Source organism: Hypomesus nipponensis, chromosome 22 (genome assembly GCF_054491055.1).
Source record: "Hypomesus nipponensis isolate SF chromosome 22, ASM5449105v1, whole genome shotgun sequence".
In the NCBI taxonomy this organism is placed as follows: Eukaryota; Metazoa; Chordata; class Actinopteri; order Osmeriformes; family Osmeridae; genus Hypomesus; species Hypomesus nipponensis.
Genome location: NC_140382.1, coordinates 11,789,746 through 11,805,300, shown reverse-complemented (window position 1 = coordinate 11,805,300; position 15,555 = coordinate 11,789,746). Strand labels below are relative to the sequence as shown.

General features: G+C 44.7%; 1 protein-coding gene across 1 annotated transcript in view; it reads left to right on the top strand.

Moving 5' to 3' along the window:
- The window catches only part of dlc1 (DLC1 Rho GTPase activating protein), a 73,906-nt gene that overhangs the window by 11,939 nt on the left and 46,412 nt on the right, over positions 1-15,555 (top strand). The window contains exon 5 of the mRNA XM_084686203.1: positions 10,709-10,742. Coding sequence (XP_084542329.1) covers positions 10,709-10,742 — 34 coding nt within the window. The remainder of the gene's footprint in view (positions 1-10,708; positions 10,743-15,555) is intronic.

Genomic DNA, 15,555 nt, shown 5'->3' with positions numbered 1-15,555 from the left:
AGTATCAAGCATGGTGTACTTTATATTAAGCTGGTATCTGCCAAACTTTTATGTTGTAATGTTGAAACAGTTTTCAAAAAGGTCATTTGGTATTTAAATGTACTATGAGATGAGCTAAGCCAGCACACTAAACTAAAATAAACAAAGCCTTTGCCTTGCCTAATTAATGGACAGTACACTAACAAGACTTGAGGGGTGTGGGGGGCGGCGGGGGGTTACAGTGGAGACCCCATGTAGGCTTTGGGCTTTAGCTGAGTTGATGAGAGGACTGTGAGGGGTTAATAGCTATAAGATTCCATCCAGTCTGTTCAGACACTGAGGTGTTGAGATGTCCACTAAATAGAGGACACGCAAAGATATATATATATTTCTTTTTTTACTGTAGTATTTAGCTTCAGTGTGTGGTTACGGTAGCAATGGAAACATTTAACATTTCAGAAACAGAAACTGTGTTGAGTTGTATCCACCCCCATTTGAAAATTGGTGCCCTCCAGATGCACTGGTAATCTTTTAGGCAGACATAAGTGGAATGTTCTAAACCAATCGATTCAGGGGGTGAAAATGTGATTTCCCAGTAGTGATTCCCACACTCAGCCCATTCCCACAGGCAAGACTTTGTCTTGGGTTCCCACACAGGAGATGTGAGATTTCCTTTTAATACAAAAAGATACATTCTATCAGCCTCCAAATCCTCTCCTTCAATCTAGTCTGCTTTCTGTAGCACTGGAGCTGGAAAAGGGGGAAAGTGAGGAGAGAGAAATAAGCAGTCAACAGATAGCTATAAAGACCTTGTGGAGTGAGAGAAAAGTAGGAAAAACTGAGATGGAGAAGGGGGCCTGGCTGGTAATTAAATGACTTCTGCAGAAACAGTACAACTGCAAAGCCTGGACAAGCACTTTTGGTCAGCTCATTTACCACAAACATGAGACTGACCTCATTCCTGAAGATGGACTGGCATGCAAGCATATATGCTACTTAACAAGTTACCCTTTATTTGCATGGTAACATACACGCTAGGTACACAATAAACGTGTTTAATTTGCCGTCCATAAAGGATAGCCTGATTAGGCACGCATTTGGTGATGAAAGATCTTCATAGATAACAAGAACTGATCATATTTTTTCATTACGAAACCAATCGAATTATAGTCAGGAAGTGTGCGTGCACATGTACTGGACCTCTGTCAATGATCTTCTGTGCTTCTGTCCTTCCATTCCTTAGTTGATTACGTAAGGGTACTAGGTAAATGAAACAGATTGAATCCTTGTGATAAATAGTGCTCATGCAACTATTGGATGCAACGACATGGATTCCTAGTGCGCTAGCATTGGTCCACTCATTCTACATCTGTTCTAATAAATCGTAACATTTTACCTGCTTTGTCATCATACCTGCATTGCGGTTCGATATGCTTCAGTAACAACAATGGTACAGCACAAACAGTACAGGACTGTCATTGTGTGTTTACTGGACATTCATGCACAGTACACCCAAACACTCAAGTGTTCTTTATCCTCTGGGACAATCATTTTACATAACACTGATAAGTGCTAAGCCAAGGCATGTGGCTGTGTTGTGCTGTTTCAAGTGTACACATTGTGGTATGTGACACACTGTGCCGGTGGTAGCTTGCTAGGCCATAGCAGGTGTCAGGTTGAAGCGAGGAGTATTCTTGGCCCGCTCTATTGTAGTCGACTGCTATTTGTATTCCCGTCCTAACAGGTGGCTGTTGTTGTGGTGTTGTGAGCGTGTGTGGTTGGTTTCAAGCAGACGTCGTGACACAGCAGGTGTTTTTCCGATCGCGGCGGAATTCTTTCCTTTTGTGTGTTGTTGTTGGCAGGTTTGTGCCACTTGCTCCAAGTTGTGCAGTGACAAGTGTCACTTAATGTTTTGTTTCACATGGTGTAACGGACAGCCACGGCCTCGAAATGGTTTTGTCAAAGAAAATGTAACATTTAGTCAAAATGTCGGCGTTGTTGAAGACCTCATATCTTTCTGATTATGAAACAGCGTCTTCTTGTCTTTGCGGTGGAATTTGTCACAACCTAACCTCCACTACATGATAAGTAATCGCCATTGCCAGGGTGTCAGGTGGTGCAAATGACTGTGCTGCTATTTTAAGAGGAATTTTACCGCAAAGGATGTCCCATGTCAGTGAGATGGTCAGGGGGGGTCCTGACCGACATTGACCCTCCACCCCCCCATCCCCCCACCCCCCCCTCCCCCCTCACCTCTGCAGTGCTCCAATAGTACAGTCGGAAACAACAGATCAATCACTCCCTTAAGGGGAGAGATTTCCCACCAGCAAGACAAAATCCTCGAAAGGCCTCTGCTGTTAAACGCCACACAAACACACCTTTCGTCTCAGCCTGTTAAATACAACACTCACAAGCCAACTTGTTACATTCAAAGAGACAGACTTCAAGCTGTACAAACTGTTCTATATCTTTGGTCTCTGGAAATTCCATAACTGGACCCGATCTTTGACCCCAGTGTTTGCATCTGTGTTCCATCTCCCAGGCAACAGAGGTCAAAACAAACCATCTGTCATCTCTCTCTTGGTTTTGTCACCGGTTTACAATGAACACTTTAACTATCACACCCAATGAAGTTTTGAACAGAATACAACCTTAGATAGAAGACACAGAAAACAGTTTTCTGATTGTTTCTGGTTGTTGGCATGCTACATATTTGCTACATATTTGATCAATGGTGTCTGGGGAGAGAACCTTAGTTGTGCAGTTGTTTGCGTGATAAGGTTGCAAGGCCGTCCTGGTCTTTGTGCTTCCTCTCTGTCTTTGTTCCTGCTTGGCAAACAAGTCCCCAAACATCCCTTGTCCTAACCACACCTCTCCAAATAGCTGACTGTGACTATGTTGCTGTTCTTCTGTCTCTGTCTCTACCACCTCAGTTGCTTTCTAGCTCTGTTCTCTTGTTCAGCGCCACCCACCCTTTCGTGAATCGCAATCAAATCCTTCACAGCCTGACGGGTTCCTGGTGCGCAGATGTTGTCAGCTTCACCAGTAACCATGCTGTATGTGTCAGCCAGCAGTGTGACCACCAGTGTCCTCTTGGTTGCGTAATAGTTTCCATTTGGGGTTCGGCTTCCTGTCTTGGACCAGTCAGCCACTAGCATCTGTGGTGTTTTTGTCCCCTGAATCAATCTTCTGCTGCTGAGCACAGCTGCAGACACAATCAGTGACCGGCCTTAGCCTCCTGGTCATGGTCGGAAAAAAAGGAGGGATTGAAAGAAAGAAACAGAGAAAAAGAATGGAAGAAAAGCGGGGAAAAGTGTTTGTTTTTATGGAGCAGGATGTGAAGAAATGAACTTCTCAACCTCCACGCGGAAATCGCTTGTCTTCTTTCCTGTCAATTCCAGGTTTCTGGGATTGCATCAGGCATTCCAAGAACTGGACAGAGCTGGAGTTTTAGTTTTTTGGGGGTTTTGAGAAAAAGTGGACGAAGCAAAAAAAAAGGGGATTTAATTGAATTAGAGAAACACTCTGACACTCTTGTGAAACTGGAGATATCCGGCATATCTGCTTTCACCTTGTAGTAATGTACAATTGTGCACATGCAGGAAGTCACACAAAGTGTTTGTTATGTGTGGTGTGTGTGTGTGTGTGTGTGTGTGTGTATGTGTGTGTGTGTGTGTCGATGTTTGAGGGTAATTATACATTACCTCAATCAATGACAAACTCCCAAGGTATTTTTCTATTGAGGCCATGGCATTTTATAGAGTTGCATTAAACACTAAGATGAACAGAGATGTGTAATTTTGAAAAATAGCCCATAATCAAATCAATTATCAAATTCATGACTTGTGACACATTCAAGGAGAGCCAAATGACCTAAACAGAGCTTGTTTACTCTCCATAGCTCTAGGCTTGGAGATAAATACATGTTTCATACAACACACAGAGCCATCTGGCTATGATGTGTGAGTCAAACAACAAGACACACATAACATAAAAGAAAATATTCAATAATTGTCCCCTTATGGATGTGTTTGCTTATTGGAGTTCTGTCTGAAGTTTGCGCAGATCAACGTCGAAGCACTGAGTGGAGATGAGACTCTGAAAAGCCACAGTGCATAGCTGTCAGATGATGTTAGGCATGGACAGTAAATCCACATGATAACTGGTAAACATAGGCATCTGGAAACACCCCTACAGCCTGTTGATAATGAATGCCTATAAATCACACAACTAACACACACATACATACAGACACACACACACACACACACCTATAAACACACATACAAGCAAACACAGGCATGCATCATTCAACCATGTGTGTTTCAGTTGTCACCTGCAAGTCTGAGTTGTGTATTTAGACGGGGAATGGAGGTGTGTTCATGTGTGTGTGTGTGTCTAAGTACACACTCAGAAGGAACACTGTTGTGAATGTGTTTGCGTCTGAAAATGACATCACGTCATTCCAAACAGACAACCCACACTTAGTCACCATGGTCAAGCTGTGTCCCAGAGTAACGTCTTTCATTCAAGACTGGCGCACTCGGTAGAGATGTCTGAATCTTATTAAGAGCCTGTGTCTTGTTACTGTCGAATATTGTGTTCAGGTGCTTGTACCTTAGAATGTGTGAAGGTGTTGGAATGCTGAAGCAGTTCTGGTACCATTGTTATGCTGAAATCTGAAGGGACAGCTGTGCAGTGAATGGAGAGATTAAACAGATGTCAGAACCAAGGGCATGGTATGTGCGTGTGTGTTGCAAGTCAGTAAGGATGTGTGTGTGTGCCTTAGTTTTAACCCAAAAACCTCAGTGTGTCCAATACAAAGTCGTCGGGTCCCTGTTGGACCCCCATACTGCCCACGCTAAGCCTGCTGGGCTAGTTAGCCCACTCTCCTGTTCCGCACCAGAGACTAATCCTGGTGCTAGCATTGTTACTGGAGTCGGGATAACAAGGCTTATCCCTATTGACTCTGGCTGCTAAGCTTGGAGTCAACCTGAGGGGAAGTAAAGATGAGACAGACTCTGGCTTTTCACTGGTGTATTAAGGGCCAAGTGGTCCAGCCAGATGAGATGAAGTAGTTTGAATGACTGTGTTCTAAGGCAGTGTTTCCTGTTTCCCAGACAGAGAGACATGGCAGGGTAGAGGGCAGGGTGGACTGGTGGTTTAGAGCTGGTGAGGCCTGGTTGGGCCTAGCTCCTGGATGCTTTGATTAGTCCACGCAAAACTGCTCTGAAGTCTGTGGTTGTTACATTGTTAGATGTTAGATTAGTGATGACACTTAAATTCCAGTGTCAGACCTAGTGGTTTTCTGTGTGTGTGTGTGTGTGTGTGTGCATGTGTTCATCTGAGAGAGATTGTGTTTTTATATGTGTACATGTACACAAAAGAGAGGGTGGTTGGAAACCATGTCTTAAACCCTGGGCATTCTACATGCTAACTTCAGCCTGAACATGTTGAGAAAGAAGGATAGTGTCTGCTACAAGGAGACAGGGGGAGGACAGCATCACAAGAGTTCATCTTTGGGAGGCCAGGGCTGTAGTAAAATGAGGCAGGCATGTGCGTATGTGTGTGTGTGTGTGTGTGCAGACGATAGATGGTTTCCATTGCCCAGCCAGGAGTTTACACTCAGAGGGCCCAACACAAAATCCAACTGGACACGTCTGAAACCAGAAGCCTGTTGCTTTGGCTCAGTCCCGTAAACAAAGTGTATGTGTGTGTGTGTGTGTGAGAGACCAGATGTCTGTGTATGTCTGGGGATAGAACCTTAGTGTGTGTTTATATCCACCCCCTTCTCTTTTTCCATCAACATCACCCAACATAGACCATATATTTCATGTCTCCCAAGGTTGACAGAGGACTTGGTCTCTGCTGGCAGCCTGTGTGGGTTCCTTCTTAAAACACACTGACACACACACAAATATACAGTACGCTGTTGTCCTATGTATTGTATGTCCCAAGTTATGAATGTTTATATTCCTTGAGTACTCAGTGTGAGATGGTTTGTCATGCTGAAAGCTGTCAGACTTGGTTTATTTTTAAGTATGTTTTGGACAGGAATCCCACTGAATCATGAGCACCAAGCCAGACAGGAAGTGTCCCACCGTAACATTGCCAGAACTAATGACTTCACTTCCGGTTGACACACTTAACGTGTGACACATGGAAACTATTCTATGAAATGGTGGAAGAATTGTGGGTAGGGAAGAAGTGATGGAGGGAAGGGAGAGAGAGAGAGAGAGAGAGAGAGAGAGAGAGAGAGAGAGAGAGAGAGAGAGAGAGAGAGAGAGAGAGAGAGAGAGAGAGAGAGAGAGAGAGAGAGAGAGAGAGAGAGAGAGAGAGAGAGAGAGAGAGACAGAGAGAGAGAGAGAGAGAGAGAGAGAGAGAGAGAGAGAGAGAGAGAGAGAGAGAGAGAGAGAGAGAGAGAGAGAGAGAGACAGAGACAGAGAGAGAGAGAGAGAGAGAATGGTGTTTGGTAAGGAAAAGGGTGCTGTGAGAAAATGTTTCCCACGTATCCTGTTGCACGTGCCCAGAAAGGTCGACAGAGCATGGCGAAAGAATTCCTTTATAAGTGCAGGGGCAGACAGAATACGCTCCTTTACACTCGAGTCAAACGCCAGAGAGAAGGCCTAGATAGTATCTCCTGGAGCCTTGCAGACACCCCCACTCCCCTTTCTCTTTCAGACAGACAGACACATTGGCAATCAAATGACTCAAATACACGCCAACACACACAAGGACACTGACCCCCTTCATCCCATGATTCAGTGTTGGAGTCACTGGCTTACCTGACCATAAGCCTCTGCACCAATTTGGCCATTTGCACTAAGTGGTGGGGGAAAAAGTTTGGGTTTTCCTGAGCCGCCTAATCCCCGACCTGCTCAGACCATGGGTGGCCACACAATCATCACAGCTGCAGTCAAGGGGGCAGGGGGACCTGTGTGTGTGTGTGTGTGTGGGGGGGGGGGGGGGGGGAGGGGGGTTGTGTGTTTAGGGACACACAGTTCTGCTCAGTTTACTTTGTGCAACAGGGCCACATGCCAGTGCCTTGTATGCCTCCTCCTTATCATAAACACTCGTCCTCACTCACTTTCATACTACACTTTCACACTTACCTCTGCATTTGATAAAAACACCTGCTGAAGCTGATACATACCTGCCCTGAAACATGCATGCAAGCACACAAACACACGCTGTCAAACACTCTCTCCCTTCCACTTAATTAGCTGTGGTGAATGAGGCAGTTGGCACCTGTGAGTGTGGGTGTGTGAGTGTGCATGTGTGTGTGTGTGTGTGAGTGTGTGTGTGTGTATGTGTGTGTGAGTGTGTGTGTGTGTATGTGTGTGTGAGTGTGTGTGTGTGTGCATGTGTATGCGTGTGTGTGTGCTGGTGTTGGTGGGTGGGTGGGTCGGCATGCATGTGTGTGTGTGTGTGTGTGCGTCTCCAAGCGACCACCTGACACAACCTGGACGAGCTCAAACTGTGACAACCTGATCCGAGGGAGTTAGGGTGGTGTTGGTGGGTGTAAAGGTGGGGGCCTGGGAGTAGGAGGAAGGGGGCACTGAGGGAGAAGGGACTACAGGAGAGCTGGGAAAAGGGAGAAATATGTGACCCCCTGTGCTGTGAAAACACAGACACCTATTCATTAATGCTCTGCAATCACGCACTAGATTTCACAACTGTAATTGCCATTATGGGGCAAAACAGGGCATTGTGGGAAGGCGAGATTTACGTGTTCTACTTAGTGGCTCAGTGAGTTGAAGCTGCAGAGATGTGTTTATACAATAGTGAGGCTCTGCCTGGGTCAAGTAGCATGGTTCTTGGAGAGATGGGGAGGGGGAAGGAGGGATGGCATTTAGTAGAAACTACTACCATCACCAATGAGTCATGTACATTTCAAGTTGAACAAATGAAAAAGAACAAATGAGCAAGACAGGGTTTTAAGTATTGTACCCTTTTCATCTCATAGAATGTGTGTATAATTCTGTCCCATCAACAGACTGGTCATTCAACTGGTTTGATACAGATATCTTTCACAGGATACACAGTATCACAGTTACAATACAGTTACAAATAGTTTTCTAGAGAATCCTATCTTGAGTGTTTACTATATTCTCATATGTCGTATGTCCAATGGGTACATGTGTAAGAAGAACATGTTAAAACATTACATCAACACCCCCTGACTGTAACCTTGAAGGATTAAGAAATCACTGGAAATCACAAACACACTCACACACTCACACTCACACATACACACTCACACTCACACACACACTCACACACACACTCACACACACGTCCAGTGTCAACCCAAACAGACGCATACTTCTCACAGAAGAATTCAGTGAAGTGCACTAGACAAACAGCCAGGCTCTTGTGTTCCCTTAGTCCACCAGCTGAAACAGCCTCCACGGATCATTCTAGCTCCTGAGGCTCCCCTGGAGTGTTTCTCTGTGTCAAGCTGATTTAGTGTCCCAGGTCTGGGGTGTGTGTGTGTGTGCGTGTGCGGGGGTGGAGGGGTGTGTGTGTGTGTGTGTGTGTGTGCGTGTGCGTGTGCGGGGGTGGGGGTGGAGGTGGGGTTGGAGGGGTGTGTATGTGTGTGTGTGTGTGTGGGGGGGGGGGGTTGTGGTCGCCCCCCCAAGAGCTTATTTGGGGGTCATTGTTGGGGAATGTGGTGATGTAGTGTTGCTGTAGTTCGTTTAAGTTTGACTCTCCTCCCCCCCCACACACACATCCACACACACACACCACCTCTTACCAAACACACACACACACAATCACACATGGACGGAATGAAGGTTGTGTGGGCTTAAGATAAGAGGCAGGCTGGGGTATGAACATGTGTGCGTATGTGCGCCTGCATGCACGCCTGGCCGGCTCTGCCACTGGTTCGTGCAGGAGCAGAGACAGACAGATGGGAACTAGAGACAAACCTGATATCCAGGCTCCATCGCCAGACTCATCAGCAACAACAAACACATTGAATGAGACCAGGCTTTGTGTTTCACCAGGGGGCATTTAGTCCAACTACATTCATTTTTCTACGTCAGTGTCCAGAACAGACTGACACCACCACAGACACACTTTGAAGTTATACTTCATCTTGCCAGGCAGTGACACTAGTAGTTATTTTGAAAATGATGAGCCAGAATAAAAGTGTTTTTGTGGTGTGGGTTCAAACCTTCATTTGGGGGATGCTGGCTCCAGGGAGTGAAACTTACCTATATTTTTCAGAAATTTCAAGAGGATTTTCCTCTAAGACATGAAACATAATCATAGACAGTTCAACCCAATGTTAGATAAAGTTGTGTATATAATGCACATTTCATTCTGGTCATAAGTAAATAAGTAAATAAGCGATCACTAATCCTCATCCTCATTTTTTAATAGACCAGAACAGATCCAGAATCAGATTCCCCTCAATTATGAGCATATGTCAGTAAAGCAGCCAATCAGGTCTGAGGTGCATTCTGGGCAGGAGCTGCCTGGCCGCCAGTCTGCACTGCAGGGCCTCCAGCTGAGGCAGGCTCACGATGTCTGGACAGAAGAGGGGGTGAAGGAGAGATGGAGGACAGAGGGAGGGGATGGGATGGGAGACAGCAATAGGTTTGACATTGACGGACATGCACGTATGAAATTCCTGCGGTTTAATCACTTGATTACATGTGAATCACTTGTCACGACATATTTATGACCTGTGAACACGTGAAATTCATGTGGTTTAGTTTACACAGTTTCCGTCCTTGTCCAGGGTATTTTTTTGTGTGCCCCTTTGCGTCACTGCGTCCCACTGTTAATCAGACACACTGTTGGGCCTTGCTCTTTTCCAAGGACCTTTAGATTAAAACAGGGTCTTGGGTTCAGAGGTCAACTTGGAACCTGAGGTCAGGGCAAGAATGACGATCCCTGCATTCCTAACTGACCATCACATTTTTCTACTCCAGAACTGAAGTAGTCATGTAATGAAGCACAACTAGCCGTGTTCTCTAATCCATGACCAAACCAAAGATTACATGTTTTGTCTGCCAGCACTGAATGATCAAATATGGTTGTGTATTGATATTATTAATATGGTTGTTATTATTATACGACTGACTTCAGATTATATTTGTATGTATATATATATATATATATATATATATATATATATATATATATATATATATATATAAACTGAAGTCAGTATCATCTGAAGTCATATATATATATATATATATATATATATATATATATATATGTATAAACTCTGTGTCAACATTGGTTTAACGGCTTGTTTAGTTAAATGTTTTATGAATGCAATATTTACTCTGTGGCCTCTGGTGGGTTACTTATCTGCTGTGGTATTAAGAGGTTTGCACACTGGAAAGCTATGCATTTGTCTGAGGCCTCCCTCTGCGTGTGTGGTGTGTGTGTAGTGTGGTAACGTGTGTTTCAATCAATCTCAAAAGAATAAAAGATTTTCTGAGAATATTTAATATAACTTCCTAACGAATATTTTCAAACAGCCTACAGATTCTTGACTTGACATTATCAGAGCAGCTGTACTTTGGACACACACACACAGACACACACCCTCACTGTAGTTTTTTGGGTTACTGCCTTATTTGTAGCTCCTGTGAAGCATAAATCAATCAAATAAGTAGTTTGTTGACCAAAAAACTATTAAAGTAAATGTGACAAAGATGTTGAATTAAAACTGATTAATTCTCCATTCTTTCTGTTTTTACAGACTGCCTCTGCCATGGATGAAAGGAACACAGCAGGTACATTTTTAATTTGTTATTGTTTGTAAAAACTGTTTATTTTTTTTATTTTTTTATGATTTCCCATATGTTGGGTATTTGGAGTAATTATCCTGAATGTGTGTATGTTTGTTTCTGTGTCTGAGTGCAAATATATGAATGGGGCATACTTGGTTGAACAGTTAAGGTCAAAGAACAGCATTTCAAATTGATATTGCCATGGATGGAGGGGAGGAGAGGGTGGGAAGCTGGGCAAAATAGGAGATGGAGAAAGAGAGAAGCAGTCAGAAAGAAGACGACAAAGGTTCTGGTATCTCCCAGACACACTGACACATGATGCCCAGATTCAATCAGTGTGCTGGTCACCAAACCTGTTGCCTGTGCTAGATAAAGACCAGACTTGTTTTTCCAGCTGACGAAAACTTTCCTTGACTCGTTCTCCTATGTCTTCCATCTCTCCTATCTTCTGTCATCCTTTGGGACATATCCTGGTGTAAATTATACCTCCAGACTTGGCAAACGTGGAGATCTTGGCAGATTGTTCGCTGCCGTTAGCGGTCAACCATTAACGGTTAGCCATTAGCTGTTTGCTATTATCCACAATGCCTTAAGGCTGATTTCTCCCTGAGTTTGGTGGAATGCAATTAGCAGTTAGCCACCCTTCTGCACACTGGGCCACTTTCAACCTGATTAGCCCCCTCCATTTCTAATGTCCCCCTTTCCTCCTGTCTGGCTCCGACTTCACGCTCGGCATGTCTGGTTTTAATACTGGGGGTCATCAGGATATTCTGGGTGGACAGACTGACTGTCAGACGAGCCGCGGGGGTCTCCATGTGTATGAAATACCCCGTCCAGTGTCCCGTGTCTACTGGTCAACAACACAGGGGAGGAAAGCAAGGAAACCTGTCTCAGGGAGTCACCACACTCTCTAATTGTCATGTCTTGTTCATCATTTTTTATACAGTAAATGTTTCGTGTCTATAGTCGACAAAAAAAAATGTGTGTGTATTTGTGTGTGAGAAAGAGAAACCTTTTATATTTTTATACTCTCTTCGGACCTTTTTATAGTGGTCCAAAGCTTACAAAGTGCCCTGCAGCTTCAAAGCTCGTAAAAAATTCCTGGTCATTTTCCCTCTTTTAAACCTGTCCAACATCCTGTTGGCAAGTTATGTAACCCTGGCCCCCTACTCCTCAACTATTGTTGTGTTGTGATGGAACCCAGAACATTTAGGGAGTTTGGAGGGGGCCGGAGTTTTGGGGGGGCGGAGGGGGGCTTAATCCAACACAAAGACCAGCGTTCATTGTGACATCAAAGCCCCCTCTGTAGCTCCTCCATCTAAGCCTCTGGGAATGACACATTTGTGACAGTATTACATCACACACCATGTACCCTAAGGCTTTCTAGTCAAAGACCAAGACTCATTCATAGTTTTTTAATTTTAATCTTGTCTTGGCAACGGAAATGGCCAGAACATCAACAATTCTATAAAAAAAAATACTTTTCATGTCCCTGTCTTGAGAGCCGGATGTTTGAAACTGGTGTCACAGCCATTTTGGTCAGAGAGAAAACAGTGTCCCAACTAAGAGACAAGCCGTAGTTAATTTAGAGGATTCCTAAATTGCTGGCTCCAACATAGACTCCACAGGGTTTTAGGAAGACTTAGCCACATCAAACGCCAGTAAAAGGAAGTCTTAGTCCAGGAATTTCTCATGAAGTGGCTCCAGGTGAAGATTCGGTTTTACCTTACCCCTGACCCAGCATGGATCCTCAATATGAGACTGTGGCTGTCTCAGTCAGGGTTGAGGTCAGGTAAATAGACCAATTCCCAATAAATCTATTTCCACAGCTCTGTCTTTGAATTGAAGGGCCTTATGTTGGCAATCACTGACAAATTAACATCAACTCAGCAACTCAACTGCGCTGCTCTGGAATTATAGACAAAAGTTGTTCCCTATAGGAAAAGTGAATGATTGACCTCAGTCTTAAATAGGCTGTTAATAATCAAAAAAATTGTCAATTTAATGATGGACTGAGATGGCGGGATCAATTTGAGTCGACAGAGCTTTGATACAAAGTCATGAGTCCCAGCTTCAGGCTTGGTATCACAACGTGAGTTTGGAGCAAACACAGAACACAGGTCAAACACTAACACTGGGATTAGATGCTCCAAATCCTGTATTTGTAGTCACTATCTTTTTTCTCTTCACAGAAACACCCCAAGGTTTCCTCCAAGCTTACCTAATAGTTTCCCGGTATCATATGAGAAGACAAAGGCAAACAGACATGGTTGGAGGTCATTTTTGACCATGACTAGACAGATCAGATGCCAGCTCAGTGATTGGGATTTTTTGAGCAGCTCAGTAGATTTATTCTTGTGTCTGATGCACAATCTCCCATCCAAATACTTCCTGAAGACCTAAATGTTCCCTAGGATATGCAGCTTCCATGGCTCAATGACTTTACATCCTCCTCTGCAGGAAGTTGCATGTCTCAGACAGGAAGCCAGACATGCATGACAAGTAGGAGAACAAGGAATGACAGAGGAAGACACTGAGAGGAAAGGAGGAGGGACATTTGATAAAGAGCATTCAAGGCACCACATTGTGAGGTGAAATTGGTTACTGTTCAGTTCATGAGATTCACCTCAGTTTCTGATCCCTAGGGGCCTTGGCGACTAACACAAAACCTATGTGACGATGCTCAACCACTCCACACCCCACCCCTAACCACAACCCCAACCCCAATTTCCCTTTGATGTGTGATTACCCCCTTCCAGAGAAGCATTCCTCTCACCATCTCCCCACCTCCCATCCCATAACTCTGGACAATGGGGCCTTTGGTTCTCACTTCCAGCCCACTCAACCCCCCGTCCCCTTCCCTCACCTGCACCTGACAGGGGAGCCCCTGACTCCGGGCTGGGTACTGGAGGGTGGCTGCTCCTGAGACCTTGCCTTGAAGGGATGAAAGCATCCGCTCTCAGTGGGGCGTTACGCAGTGTCAAGGCCCTGACCTGGCAAACATGCCGGTCTCCCCTCACTACCTCCACCCCAATACCCAGCCCATCAAAGATACAACTGTTTCTGTCTCGCATATATACGCTGGCTTCCTCAAATATTTTCTTTATGTCGTGACTTCTTTTTTTAAATCCTTCGTCAAATGCCTTTCCCTTTTTTCGTGGTTCCTTATTTTTCTTTGAGAATAGAGAACACTTGTTCCTGGCGTGAAGTTACAATGCTTCTACTCAATACATGATGCTGATTATCTATGTCAGGGGAAACAACATGCTCCATCTTTGCCACTTAACCAATAGAGGCTGGGTGGGTTTAGAGTCATGCGGTACCTATCTCCCTGATGACATGGGGCTGAGATCTGGTCACACACTTTCCCTGTCTTCATCTCCTGTTTCCAAGAATGCACGCCAAATTGTCCTTGATTGCAACAAAGTGCATATTCATGTGTCATGAACACTGCAGTCTAAATATAGCCCGGGGAATATCCAAACAGCTCATACTGATTTGACAAACTTCCAGCGAGAAGGCTCGGGTGCGACCTTTCACCTGATCCTGGGGCTGTTTGCCAGCCTGCAAAACATGTAACCTGTCGTAAAACGGAAAAGAGGAAGTTGTTTAGCGCCCTCCATGGGGTTGTGAAATGGGGAGTGCTTCAGACAGGCATTCTTTCAGGCCCTGATGTCGCCCGATCTCACAGTTCTTGCGACTGACCCATCTTGTGGAACGCTGTCGTCAATTGTCTGACACTCCCTTCTACACTGTTGTGTTCCCCTCCTCTGCTATCTTTTAATTTCCTGTTTCTGTCCACTCCTCTCTTCCTGGAAGACTGGGAGCACTCTGCTGTGTTGCTGGTGTTTAACGTATATTTAACCTGCCCCTGCCTGCAGACCTTTTGGGGTCTCTGATTCATCAAATTACAACTGGCCCCAGACACAACCCCGTTGGAACCCAATGTTTAGTTCAAATGTTTCTTGGCATTTTAAAAGGACACTGTGCTGCATGTGTAAACATGTTCATCTGTCGTATCGTGACAACTCTCTCATTGACCTATTTAAAGGGGTGAAAAGCTTATCCACATGAAAATTTAGCCCAGTTGATTTCTGAGAAGCTCTTCACCACCAAAGAACTTGTGACTCGCATGTACTGAAAGACCCTTCTCAGCTTGATCAACACAACTATTCTTCCTGATGGTGGTGACAAATGTCCATGTTAACCTGATCTGAGACGCTTATGGCCAGAGGGCGCTTCATTTCTCACAAACGATCTTCTGTCTCTCACTTATCTTCCTCTATCCTTATACCAAAGGACCTTATACACACCTCCTCGCCTTCAATCCCCCAGTACAGTGGAGAGGGAGGAGTCATTGTGTTTGTGCAAGGACGCATTCTTGGCCTCCCCGTCAGTCTGAGTCTGTCCCAGCGCCCCCACATACACCTTCCTCCTGCCCACTGCCCTCCCTCTGTCTCCCCCTTCACCCCACCCCTCTGCTCCCATTTGACACACTTTCTCCCAGACTTCCTCTGTGGAGTCTACAGTACTGTCCTGCACACACAGTTCTCTCCATTTCTGTTTTCATACTTCCGCCTCATAGCTAAATAAAGATACTAGGCCAAGGTCAACTCCCAACTGGAGTAGGATGATTAAAAGCCATTGTCTGTCTTCTTTTATTGTAAATGTCATTGGACAGTTAGTGCTTGTCTGTGATGTTAAATGATTGTCTACCAGGTTGTGTGCATTGAACTAATAAGGTGCATTGAACCAACATAACATCCCATCTCCCCACATACATTTTAAGGTCAAATAAGGGTATTTTGGGGGAAAG